We start from the raw sequence: 13,231 nt of genomic DNA, 5'->3' as shown, positions 1-13,231 counted from the left end.
GTGCATGTATACAAGAGGAGATAAACGGTGTTGTCCTCGGTATTTTAGCAAAGAAACAACATCCCTAATGACCATAGGTCGCCACTCTCTCGCTCACTCAATAATGCTAGAATACTGAGTTCGCGGCTAATTGACGAGTCACTGCAGCTCTCAAAGGGACATTGAAGCCAGGCATGAGAGCCAGGAAAGAATAATTTGTAATACTTCCGACCAACATTCCATGGAATCCGTAGTACTAGCAGAACAAATCATTGGATTTTAAGGCAAAAGCCTTTAATGGCTCATAGTCGCGGCCCTGGCTCTGTCCGTCCGTCCGTTACATCTCAAGTGAAAGTCATAACTAGTCATTACTAGTCACTAGTTAGCCAAAAAAAATCTAAAATCTTGTGCACGGCGACAATCGAACCACCATCATTCCGTTCCATACCCGATCGTGCTATAGCCACTATGCTACACTGGCTTTTTTCTTTCATGATATTTATTCTACATGACTATGCACAGAAAGCATATATATATATATATATATATATATATATATATATATATATATATATATATATATATATATATATATATATATATTCTACATGAATGCACAGAAAGCATATATATATATATATATATATATATATATATATATATATATATATATATATATATATATAGCACAAAAAGATAAAAGTACTTGGTTACTAGAGGTAAAAGGCGAAATTGAGAAACGCTTCATTTAGGTAAACATTTATGGCTTGTCGACGTTTCAAACAGAGCGTGTCCTTGAAAAAGGACAGGCTCTCTCCGAAACGTCGACTCGCAATAAATATTTACCTAAATGAAGCGTTTCTCAATTTATATATATATATATATATATATATATATATATATATATATATATATATATATATATATATATATAAGAGAAGCCGGCCACAGAAACCAAGGGACACAGGGAATTTTTTTTTTATTTTGTGCTTTTGATCAATTTAGAATATTACTGAATATGTTATCGGTTAAATCTAATTGATTAGAAAAGCAGACGAAAAGACAACCACATGCCGCCAGTGGGAACCGAGCCCACGGCCTCCGAATTACGCGTCCGGTGCTCTACCAATTGAGCTACGGCGGCGGCTGTCAAATCAGTTCGTCATGACTTTCACTTCATATATATATATGAGGCTTTCGCCTCATCGCACAGATCATCATAGTGCCCCTCGAAGTTTTTTTCCCTAGTCCAGGGCTCCACTGGATCGCGCTGTTTCACGTACTAGTCGGTCTAGCTGGGGCTGTTTGCCTGGCTCTTCGCTGGCAGGGACATGTAGCGGAGAATTGTGATGGGCTGATCTCATTTAATGTAAACAGGGTCTGGTGGGTGTGAGTTTGTATTTGCCTCCAGTCTGTTGTTTCAGACGCGTCTAGGTCTTTGTGTGGAGGTGGGAATTTCCTTCATTCCAGCCTGATTTGTTGTAATCCGTCACCGAAGATGGCTGGCTGGTTTAGGGGTGTGGATCCGCCCGGTTTGTGAGAGGTCGACCTAGATCGACCTCATTCCCTTTTAGGCCTTCGTGACCATGTTATTCCGAGTTTTTTGGTGCACCTCTGAAGCTGTTCTGGGAACCCGTCAATACATGTACTTGGGTTCCGACTCGGTCCTGGTGTTTGACGGCGAAGGCTACGGTTCTGTAGTAGCGCGGTTTTCTGCATATACCGAAGTCTATAGGCTGATTGTTGCCTGCAGTCTACCACTGCTATCGAGAATCTTCCCTGGGTATGGTGTGCTCTGTTGTCGGCGTAGATTGCTCTTCTCTTGTTTCGAGTTGTTTTTGAGGGCTTTCGGTGTGGCTCGCCTTCTGATATTTTGCCGGTTATGATGCTTGTGTTTAGGTATGGGGTTTCTAATGATGTTATTAGCTACATAAACGCCTTCATTTCCAGCAGAACCGGCACAGTTGGAATTGGCTCAGCCCACTCTCAACCTTTCCCTACGCCAAACAAGGGCACGCCTCAAAGCGCAATAATGTCACCTCTGCTCCTTGTCATATCACCTCTGCAGTATCGCAACTGTTTACATGAATGCGCATTACAGCAATCACTTTCGTCTCACTCATGGCAGCGTGATGAGTAGTCGGCCTTGGCTTGCAATTCGCCACCTATGTGCGTGAGAAGTAATGTATCTCCTCGTCTGTGTAGCAGACTGCCCCCGACCATGGACGGCGTTTCCTGAACAGCGCCTTCAGTTTACCAACTCTGCCCCAGCATCAGTTTGTATTAACCTCTCTGCTCTGAACTAGGGGCCATTTTGGGAGCCGTAAAGGCCTCTCCAGGAGGGCCTTATATATATATATATATATATATATATATATATATATATATATATATATATATATATATATATAAACGCGCATGCGATCTAGGTTACACTGCATTAATAGTTACGGTTATGCATGCTCAGAAACAGAACATGGCAGCCTTCTTCAAAGTGGCACCTGAAGCCGCTCTCCGACAGGTGCTATTGCGTTTTGCAGTCTTAGAAATCGCTGCAACCCTCCAAACAATAAAGCAAAATAAGAAGCGAAATTCAGAAAGAATAAAATTCGGCAGAAACAGTTAAGGCTACTTACGTGTAAGAATGCGAAAGCATTGCTCTATGAAGGTGCAATGACACCCCCTCCCCCCCCCCCCCCCCCACACACACACACACACAAGCGCGCATGACACCACAAAGAACGCAGTACGACGAACTGTTCCATCCCTGTTCTCGTACGAAAATTGGCTTTTGATGAAACGAAACGGCACGGAAACTCTCACATCTCGGTAGACACCTCAACCGCGCCTTAAGGGAAGAGGTAAAGAGTCTAGGAAGGCATACAAGTGAAGGTGCATATATCGTCGGTTCGAATCCCTGCCGCTACCTAGTCTCCAGCTTAACTACCACATGTAAGCTATATATATAGATATATGTACGACAAACGGTTGCGTCAGAATATTGATACGCATTCTATCAGGAAAACTGGCGCCACATCGAGGTCGACCAGTGGGGAGTATATATAGAACAACGATATGCTATGTGCTTCCTGCGGCTGCTTGACGACGTCACCCTATTTTTCTAGCCATCGCTACGATTTTCTGTACAATCTGTGAGTACGCGCACACACACAAACGCCGCCGGCATTTCTCGTAATGGAACTAGCAATTCTTTCGCATTAAAAATCTCGAGGAATGCATTGAGTTTCAAGCGTCGAGCGTGATAAACCTGGTCAGGAGAAGACAGATTCACAAAACCACACTGATTCAATACACTTCAGCGAAAACAATAAGCGCACACGACAAAGACTGTCAAATTTCGGTAAGGAACGTAATGTATAGAAAACCAGCGGGCAGGCAAAAAAAAAAGGGGAAAAGACGTTCACTTACTCCACTCAGAACGTTTCGGAAAGAACATAAATTAAAAAGGCGAAGAAGCAACCGAAACTGCGCTTTGATCACGTGGCTTCAACCCTTTTGATTTTTTTTTCGCACCCACTCGCTTAATTTTTTTCGACGGTCCGGGGCGCGCGCTCTTACGCTTTGAAACTTGAATGTATTTTATTCTCTCTTCCCTTCTCTCGCGCCACGGCGGAGCGTCGGCGGCGTGCGCCTTGGGGCCAGTCGACGCCGCCGCGCGAAGCAGCGCTCGCGTCGTCCGATGAAGCGACGTCGGCGGCGTAGGTCGCCGGCGTGCTTCGACGGCTCTCCTCCCAGGACGACGAGTAGCGTGTGCTGCTGTGCTGCGCAGCTGCGGTCCACCTCCCTCTCCCTTCGCCGCAGTCGTCGCCTCGAATGGGTGAAAACCGCCGATCTCCGGCGACGCACTTCCTTCGTCACTGTTCGCTGGGCTGCGTCGCCGCCTCTCCTTTCTCCTCCTGGCGACGTCTTCGCCGAAGCACGCACGGTAAGCGAGCCCTCCAGCATATGCACTTTGTGTGTGTGTGTGCCACAGAGGTACAGTCTTTATCAAAAGTAACCAGGCTGCAGGGTTTGCTTCTATCCCGTACAGTGGAGCCCTTGCAGCTTCCCTGAAGCTGAGATGGTCGTTGAAGGTGAGGACTGGGGTCTTTCTTACCTTCGAACACTTTTTGATCTTTAGGAGAGCCACAAGGGCTCCACTATACAAGCTAGAAACAAACCATGTAGCGTAGTTACTTTTCACAAAGACGGTACATGCTTGGTTGGTTAGCTGGTTTATGGGGTTTAACGTCCCAAAGCAACTCAGGCTATGAGGGATGCCTTAGTGAGGGGCTCTGGAAATTTCGACCACCTGGGGTTCTTTAACGTGCACTGACTTCGCACAGTACACGGGCCTGTAGAATTTCGCCTTCGTAGAAAATCAATCGCCGCGGCCGGGATCGAACCCGCGTCTTTCTGGTCAGCAGCCGAGCACCATAACCACTGAGCCACCGCGGCGGCGGTACATGCTTAGTGGTGCAAGTTAAGACTGTCAATGTAGCGTTCGTCAAACTCTATACGCGAGTCTTGAGTGAAGAGGCGAGGTTGGATTTCTTATTTCGTTGATGTCACAGTAAGTTTCGTCCAAGTGACCTCGTGTTTCGTCGCTGTCGTGTGGACCACCACATGTGTTTATTTATTTATTTTATCTCTGCAATGTACCTACATCGCTAGAAGGCATTATAGTCGGGGGTTAAGTACATCGAAAGCATGCATATAATTCACGAACACAACAAAACAGAACGTAGTAAGCGAAAAACAAAAAAAAGTATTAACAGTCCTAGTGGTGCATATAGATAAACCCTAACAAACTTTCATTTTAGGATACATTTTTCCATGCATTACGCGTCCGCGCAACCATCTATGAGAACAGTAATAATCAAATTTCGACGACACTTTGTAAGCCAGCCTGGAAATTTGGACATGTAAAAACTTCATCCGGGAACATATTCTAACCATTTAGTGTGTTGGAATATGAAACATAGTGAAACATATTGAGCCTCCTTTTTGTAGAAGATTTTATCGATTCCGTTTTTATTATTGCAGATTTCATGCAATAACTTTCACATCTGTGTTTTTCTGCGCTGGGATGCCATTTTCCACCCCAGTGATTCTCGAATATCGGAGCACCTCACATGGAAATTGTAGTTCCCTGTCACAAATCCCACGGCACGCTTCTGTACTATCAAGCCACGCATCCATATTCAATAATTGACCTAATATTTGTGAAGCACAATGTTTCTTTTAGGGATGAAGTTGTATGCTTACAGTTTCTTTGAAAGAGCCAGAGAAGGTGGTAGGCTTTGGCAGTTATAGTGTCAACGTGCGCATTCTAATCCAATGTAGCTGTAAGCATGACACCGAGATATTTGACGCTGTCCTTTGTCTGGACAAACGACTGATTTAAAATATAGTTGATTCATACTTTTTTTTTGTTGGTAAACTTCATGTGGAAACATTTCAGTGTGCTGAGAGCCATTTTTAATAAGGGAGTAATTACTCATTGACATCCACCCGAGCGCAGCTATCCGGCTACAAAGGAAAGCTATACAGCTTTCTCAGGAACTTCGTAGTTAAAGAAAAATTCGTCCTGCTCCGGGGTTCGAACCCGGGACCACCGCTTCACCGGAGCAGTCGCTCTACCAATTGAGCTAACCGGGAAGGCAAGCTTATGGTAGGGCGAGAGCCAATTGATCAATAACTCGAAGTGGGAACTGTGTTGGTCAAATGTTTAGGGGAATCCCCCAAGGTAGAGTAGATTTGTAATTAAGGGAGTAATTACTCATTGACATCCACCCGAGCGCAGCCATACGGCTACAAAGGAAAGCTATACAGCTTTCTCAGAAACTTTGTAGTTAAACAAAAATTCGTCCTTAAGAGCCATTTTCCATTTTTCGCACCATGCGCTTACCTTATCAGAATCAGACTGCATAACAAAGGTATCATTTGCGCTGGTGGCAGGACGGTAAACCACACAGTCATCAGGGTACAGTCGAACACGGGAACACAGATCGCTCGGTAGATAAATCACAAAAACAAGAAATAGCAATGGCCCGAGGACTGAGCCTAGCGGCACGCCCGATAACACATGAACAGATTACGAAGTGACACAGTTTATAAATACTTGTTGCTTTCATTCGTATCAGTAATCTCGAACCCGACCGAGAATTCTAGAAGGGATACCTAAATATGATAATTTAGTTAAAAGCACAGAATGCGACACCACATCCAAAGCCTTGCGGAAGTCAAGAAAAACCGCGTCCATTTGAATACCGCTGTCTAACCTACTGAAGTATCGTGCATGAATTCCGTGAGCTGAGCCGTGCAAGAGAGACCTGAACGGAAGCCATGTTGAGCTGGTGTGAAGAAGTTATCAAAGGTTTCATACGACAAGAATATATGATATGTTCTAGTGTTCCCTCCCGGTTCAACATCTTCCGTGCATCGCGAGCACTGACGACGCCATGATTCGTGCGCACCAGGTACATGTGCTACTATTTCTAAATAGCATCACATGATCTTCATGACCTACCTCCAACGTTCATGAATGGAAGACCACCTGGGTCACAAACGAAGCCAAAAGTAATGGCTTTGCGGCGTAAGAGCCGTTTGGTTCAATGTTTAAATGGAAAACAAGAACAAGGTGTCCATGCAGATGCACCCGAGCAGACGTGGTGCTTAGCTTTTGGGCAAGGTGGCGTGAATAGAGCAGATGAGAAAAGGATTCGTTTAGAGAGTTTCCTTATGGTCAGTGGTAATCCTGGCAAGGCCGTTGGAAGCGCACGACTGACAGAATTCAGGAAACCAGTAGTTCTGGCTATTCGGTTGTATATAAAGCGTACATGGGGCTTCACATCTCAGCACAAACACTGCACCTTTCGACTTTTTTTATTCCCTCACTAAGATTAACAGGACAGATATGCGCGATTTAAGAAGTGCTGCTAAAATCAGCTTTGCAGTCTACTGATTTGACGGAGTTACTAAGCGAGAAAAGCTCGAAGTCCTGCGTAGGCAATGGACTTTTCAGTTTTCAGTTCACGAAAAATTTAGTAGAGCTATAAGCTTACCAGCTTAGCGCATATTCAGCGAAAGCTGGTTGTAATTAGCAGCGTTTCCGGCGGGTAAGGTCGGCCTGATGCATGCATACAACGAGGTCGGTAGCGCTGGCACAACCACACCCTATTGAAAAAGCCCCACATGATTTCATATGAGACACATATGAAATCATATGGGAACATCTGGATATATATGGCACACATGAATTCATATGGGACGCATATGGTGTCCCATATGAATTCATAATAATGTTCCCATATGAAATAAAATGTGTCCCATATGAATTCATAATAATGTTCCCATATGAAGTAAAATGTGTCCCATATGAATTCATATGGGACACACGTAAAGCCATATGTGTCCCATATGGGCACCAATATCAATTCTTATGGGGCATAGGGGAGCAAGTACAGTTGATATGGGAGGTGATATGAGGCCATACGGGCACGTGTGCCCATATGCCCGTAAAAAAAAAAGACTAAGCTGCCCTCTAGCCCACTCTCTTATTTATAATATGAGCCCTGGTTAGGTTACCACAACTTGAATCGCCAATCCGGTCAGTTGTCTTGTTGTGATGGAAATCTACATAACCTGGAACAATGATGCACCCTGCCACCATCGCGTGTGTACCAACCTGTGGTTCATCCCGTCTCTGAACGCTTATTTCGTCTCTGAATGCGCCTCCGAATGCTTAGTCGGAAGTGTATTCTTGACGCCGCTACTCCGCTGGCCTCATGTGGAGCTAAACTACGCATTACGCCAGGAATTGACGAGCCAGATAGGGGACAACACGAAAGCTAGCATTGAGAAATTATGACATAGTCAGATGGTTCTACCACAACCGATGCTTAATAAAGATGCAGGGCATCGGTGACACTGCTGATAGCCCGCAGAAATATTCAGCACATTTGCAAGGCAAGCAGGAACAGCTACGACTGCAGTGTGTTCACTTGGTAAAAAACCACAAAGTGCGAAAATGCGCATCTGCCACAAACATGAGAAAATAATGTGATTTTTCTAGAGCTTGACTTTAATTAGTGCCTAGCTGCTTCGCTGGTTCGAAATTATGTTCGGATGCATTTTTTTCTCGTATTTTTTTATTGCGTTCTACTCATTTTACATGTGTATGACCGAGTTCCCCCGTAAATTGGGATCGTATGGCCATAACCCCCACATTTTCAAAAAATGCCCACCCTATATGACCCATATCGCCCATATGACCCACGTGTCCCATATCGCCCATATGGCCCGTTTCCAATAACACGACATGCATATGGGTTTTTTTCAATAGCGTATTTCGTGCACACGGCGAGCCAACAAGACACACAAAAGAGATACTTGGCTTTGCTCTTCTATTTCGCGCACGTTTGGCTTCGCCTCACTTTTCGCGCATGTTTAGCTACTTGGCCTGTCTGTTTCGAGAACGAGTCTCTCTGTTTCCAGCTCGTTTGGCCACTGGGTTTAGTCGCTTTGTGAGCCAGCGTCACCGCTAGAGGTGCGGACTTGCACATTCACCACGGATACCAACACGCTTTTGACTCTCCCGTCGGAATGGAAGGTACCCACTTCCTCCCCGGCGTTGCGAATCTACGAGCGTGCCGCGGCGCACACTTTTTGCATCATGGACTCCCGCGATATATGCCCCCATATACCCGGAGGTCTACTCCCCTTCCTGTCAACTATGTGGCCAACATGCCTCTATTCCACATACTCTGAGGCTTGCCCTCGGGACGCCCCTCCGCAAGGTTTGCAGCTCTCGAATCCAGATCAGTGGGAGGCCGCATTGCTCAGTTCCGACTCGGACACACAGATCAGGGTTGTGACAGGAGCCCTAGAAGTCGCCGAACGCCACGGGCTCATGGCCACTTGATGGGGCTATAACCTCGCACCATCTGCTACTTTTGTCGGCGGAAATAAAGTTTATCCTTCTCCTCCTCCTACCCTTCTTCGCGCCTCGTCAACGCGGCATTCAACTGCACAGCTGCTGCCTTTTGAGGCAAGGAAATGGCGCAGTAACGGTATTAACCTCCGTGGACACCTTAACCGCAGCCACAGCTGCCTTGCGAGGAGCAAAGGAGGAGTAGGCAGGAAGGTGGGAGTGTAAAAATAGAAAGAGGTGGAGCCTTCCACTACGGCACCTCTTTCTCCCTTCCTTTCTCCACTCTCTCCTTTATCATTCTTCTCAAGGCGCTGTTCTGCGTCCTTTGAAAACTTCGCGGCTGAAACCGACTGACGTTTTCAGCACTGCAGTCGCATAAATTGTTCTTTGTGTATCCGCTTTCTTAATTTCGTTATTGTAAGTGACATTAAACTTGCGCGTAGTTGGCAAAGCTAACGTCGGAGATAACGGGAACGGGCGCTCGGAATAAACGGCAAACATTTTATGAAACCCCTTCAAGGAACAGCTTGCGCATGTAGCGGTTCCCTGAGGCTTTGAAAGGCTCCTGCAAATGTTTGCTAAATCAATAACATAGTACCATTGGCCCGACGCAGTGGCTCACAGGAGCTTTAGTACCCGAATTCGAACCTGACCCCTGGCCGCGTTTCTAAGGAGGCGGAAGGCGTTAGTGTCTTTCCATCCGACGGGCGGGAGTGAGCCGCTGTAGTTGATTTTTAGGAAAGGAACGGCGCAGTAAAACTGTCTCACTCCGCGGTGGACACCTCAACCTCAGCAGCGTTACGCGTAACGGCTGCCGTTGTACCCCATAAACGACTTATACACAGCTGATACAGCTTTCGCGCCGGAGATGTACGCCATAGCCGAAGATTAACCTCGTGAGCTCGGAAACAATAGGATCACTGAACTACGCAGTGCTTTTGAAGCATTGCCCTGCGATCTTAGACATGGTGGTGATGTCTGGGAGGCTCCACCTCCTCGTCAAACTTCGTCTTCGTCTGCCAGAGTAACGCGGTCTGTGGGAGCCGTCACGTTCTTGCGTAAGTCACACTGACAACGTTTGTAAGCGAAACGAGCACCACTGCTCGCTTCCGTGGCGTTTCGTTCGTTACGCTGACCACGTTTGATGCGCTGCCCTCTGGCGGCATCTAAATCTGAGCGCAGCTCTTTGGCGCCTGCTTCAGCGTTTCGCGGTGTCGCCGTCGCCGTTGCTGTCGCTGTTGCCGTTGTCCGTTGTAACCAGCAGTGGACACCTTACTCGCGCTTTAAGCTGCGAAACCAATGGAGCGGGAGCTTGGAAAGCAATGGCAAGGAGTATAACTGCCCTCTTGGAGGAGGAGGAGGAGGAAAACTTTTATTTCTATTTACAGTGAGAGGTCGATGGGGCGAGCCGGAAGGGCCCGCCCCTTACAAACACTAGGAGGGATCCCTAGTCCGGGATCCCTGTAGCTTCCGCAGCGGCCCGGACTCTAGCTACCAATCCCTGTTGGGCATGGAGTTCGGAGCAGCCGCGCAGGGCAGCTTCCCAGTCCTCTCGAGTGGGGTGGAGGTGGGGTGGGTAGGTAGGATTGGAAGGGCATGCCCACACCATGTGGTAGGTGTCCGAAAACTCCTCCTCACAGTGTGGGCACGCGCCCGAGAAAGAAGAATTGAAGTCCCGGCCGCGGTGGCCGAATTTCGATGGAGGCGAAATTCTAGAGGCCCGTGTGCTGTGCGATGTCAGTGCACGTTAAAGAACCCCAGGTGGTCGAAATTTCCGGAGCCCTTCACTACGGCGTCCCTCATAGCCTCAGTCGCTTCGGGACGTTAAACCCCAATAAACTAAACCAAACCAAAAAAAAAAAAACGGGAGGCCTGGCTCCCTCGTACGGTTCGGTCTAAAAGTTAATACCAAGGAAACGAAAGTAATGCACAACAGTCTGAGACATGAACAATAATCTACAATCCGGACAATAAAAATGATGACATAACTAGGAAAACAAGATTGGTGTGGATTGCAGTATACTTCAGGTCATGAATATCAGCTCCAGGGTCCCTCAAGAAGAAAGTATAGATTAGTTGCTTGCTATAAGCTAGTGCCCGCCTAAAGTGTAGAAACTTGGAGGCTAACGAAGAGGTTTGCACTTAAATTGGTGACAGTGCCTTGAGCTATAATAATAATAATGCCTTTATTTTTCATCACAAGGATGAGGGAGGCAGAGAGAAAAAGCTAGGGGTGTAGCTTGACGAGCTCTCGCCTCCCCAAAAATAGATATAACTTGTACAGGGAAAATATGCAGACAACATAACAGCATACCGGCAAAACTTAAAAAAAGAAAGAAAAAAAAAGAAAAAAAGAAAAACGTGGCAGTAATACTAACGAAATAAAGGAAGCATGAACAGAACCTATTTTCTGACACAACTGTAACACTTTGTAACGCGTAAAAATCAAACGTAAAGGCAAAATTACACAAAAATTACAAATTGCAAAATTGTAATAACATAAATTTAAACACAATTACAGGAATTACAATTTAGAAGTTACAAAATAACAACCACAAAAATTATACAAAATTACAGAAATTACAATTCAAAGTTACACCCGGTTACATATACTTGAAACAAAGTTTTGCAACTCTTTTTTTTTCGAGTGCTCAACAGTCATGTTGTGACTATGGCAGAGGTTGAGATAGTGCGGTAGACTATACCTAAGCATCTGTTTGCCATACCCTGTTCTGTATGCATAAATGTGCCATATTTCGTTGTTTCTTGTTTTGTACGATGCGTGTTTTTTGCATAATGAAGCCAGTGTGGCAATGAAAGGAGTATTGTTTTTATTTTCGGTTTTGTATTTAAAGAGTAAGTAGTATGCATATAAATCATTAATTGGCATTATGTCCCCTTTCTCGAAAAGTGGTTTGGATGGGTGGTCATATGCTACATTATATACTATTCTAAGAATTCTTTTTTGTTGGGTAAGTAGTTTTCGGAGGTTTGTGAAAGATGTATTTCCCCATACCAAGTGACAGTAATTAAGATGCGAGCAGAACAATGACTTATACAAAAGCATTTTCACATTTACAGGTAGAATGTTTTTGTGAGCGTAAATTGTTCCTATGACACGGGATAGTTTAGATGCTATGTAATTTATGTGCTCGTCCCAAGTCATTTTCTCATTGAAAAATACACCTAGTATTTTGAAAGAGCTAACAACATCTATTTTAAAATTATCAAGAAATATACCATCATTATTTTGGATGTTCTTGTTCTTGGGGCGGAAAATAATAGCTTTAGTTTTTGAGGTATTAATCTTGAGGGCATTAAATCTTAAAAAAGGAAAACAATAGGGTCAACGTTAAGAGATAGGAGAGAAAGAGTGGGTCAGGTGACAAACTCGAAATAATGATACCCTAGCTGAAGTGAACGGAAAGTGTTCATTAGGCTGTGCAGACGTCAGTGGCCTACTGGTGGTGCTTGGTTTCACTTGTTTAGCAAGGGGACAAGCTCCGCATCAAGGACAAGGCAGATTTCTTGTGTACAAGGTTCTTCTCCGAACGAAGCGTTTTCGTAGCCTCGGGTAAAAAGGTAGATGTCTGGTTTACAAAGGCCATTCTCAAAAATTTTTCGAATATTGTAGTTTAAACCAGTGCTTGAAGCGTTTCACTCCTCTCTCTCTCAGGGTGTTTGAACTTTTCAGGAACAACGAAATTTCGAGCTAATGCTTAACAAAACCTGGCCACAGGCTGGTAGAAAATAGGGGTCTCATTTTGAAGAAGTTCTTTTGTTCAAGAAGTAATAAATTAATGTAATAGACAGCGTTCAAATTAACGGCGCAGTTCCTGGTATATCGTGAAAGCCATAATCCAGTACCCTCCACCGAAACGGCTAGACCTTTTCCCCATAAACTCGGCCGAATGGGAAGTTTTTTCGCTGTAGACTAGAACAGAAATGGTTCCTTTCACCGACCAGAAATATTTGTTTTACTGGCAAAGAGCTTCGCTCAAATCGAGTAGGCTGCTTATGCTCTGATTGTGTCCACTGCGGTCTTTGAGGGAGGAAACGAAGCCTTGAGGTGAAGTCGTGGTCGACGAGGGTTTAAAATATCGGCGGTACGGCGCCGAATGCTTCTTCAACATTCAAAAAGGAACTTAGGATGTAAGTGTCTAAGTGGAAATGCTTTCGAATAGCCGTAGCATGTCCATAAACTGGTGGTTTTCGGTTTTGACCGATTCCATAACATTTTTACCGACGGATGTTTATCGGTGTTTTTCGGTAAAACCAGGTAAGCACTGGGCCTACCGACAAGTTGTGTGCGTACTC

General features: G+C 45.2%; 1 protein-coding gene across 2 annotated transcripts in view; it reads left to right on the top strand.

Annotated features, from left to right (window-relative positions):
* The first annotated feature begins 3,718 nt into the window (after positions 1–3,718).
* Positions 3,719–13,231, top strand: part of LOC149371697 (uncharacterized) — a 160,724-nt gene continuing 151,211 nt past the window's right edge. The window contains exon 1 of one of the 2 annotated variants that reach the window (XM_089565939.1): positions 3,719–3,925. In XM_089565939.1, the coding sequence (XP_089422065.1) occupies positions 3,814–3,925 (112 nt within the window). In that variant the 5' untranslated portion in view covers positions 3,719–3,813. The remainder of the gene's footprint in view (positions 3,926–13,231) is intronic. The other variant, XM_089565940.1, reaches the window with a different exon arrangement.

This window comes from Amblyomma mixtum, chromosome 1, assembly GCF_055824585.1.
Source record: "Amblyomma mixtum isolate Tamu chromosome 1, ASM5582458v1, whole genome shotgun sequence".
In the NCBI taxonomy this organism is placed as follows: Eukaryota; Metazoa; Arthropoda; class Arachnida; order Ixodida; family Ixodidae; genus Amblyomma; species Amblyomma mixtum.
The sequence above is the reverse complement of the archived record's forward strand: the minus strand, read 5'-3'. Positions and strand labels throughout refer to the sequence as shown.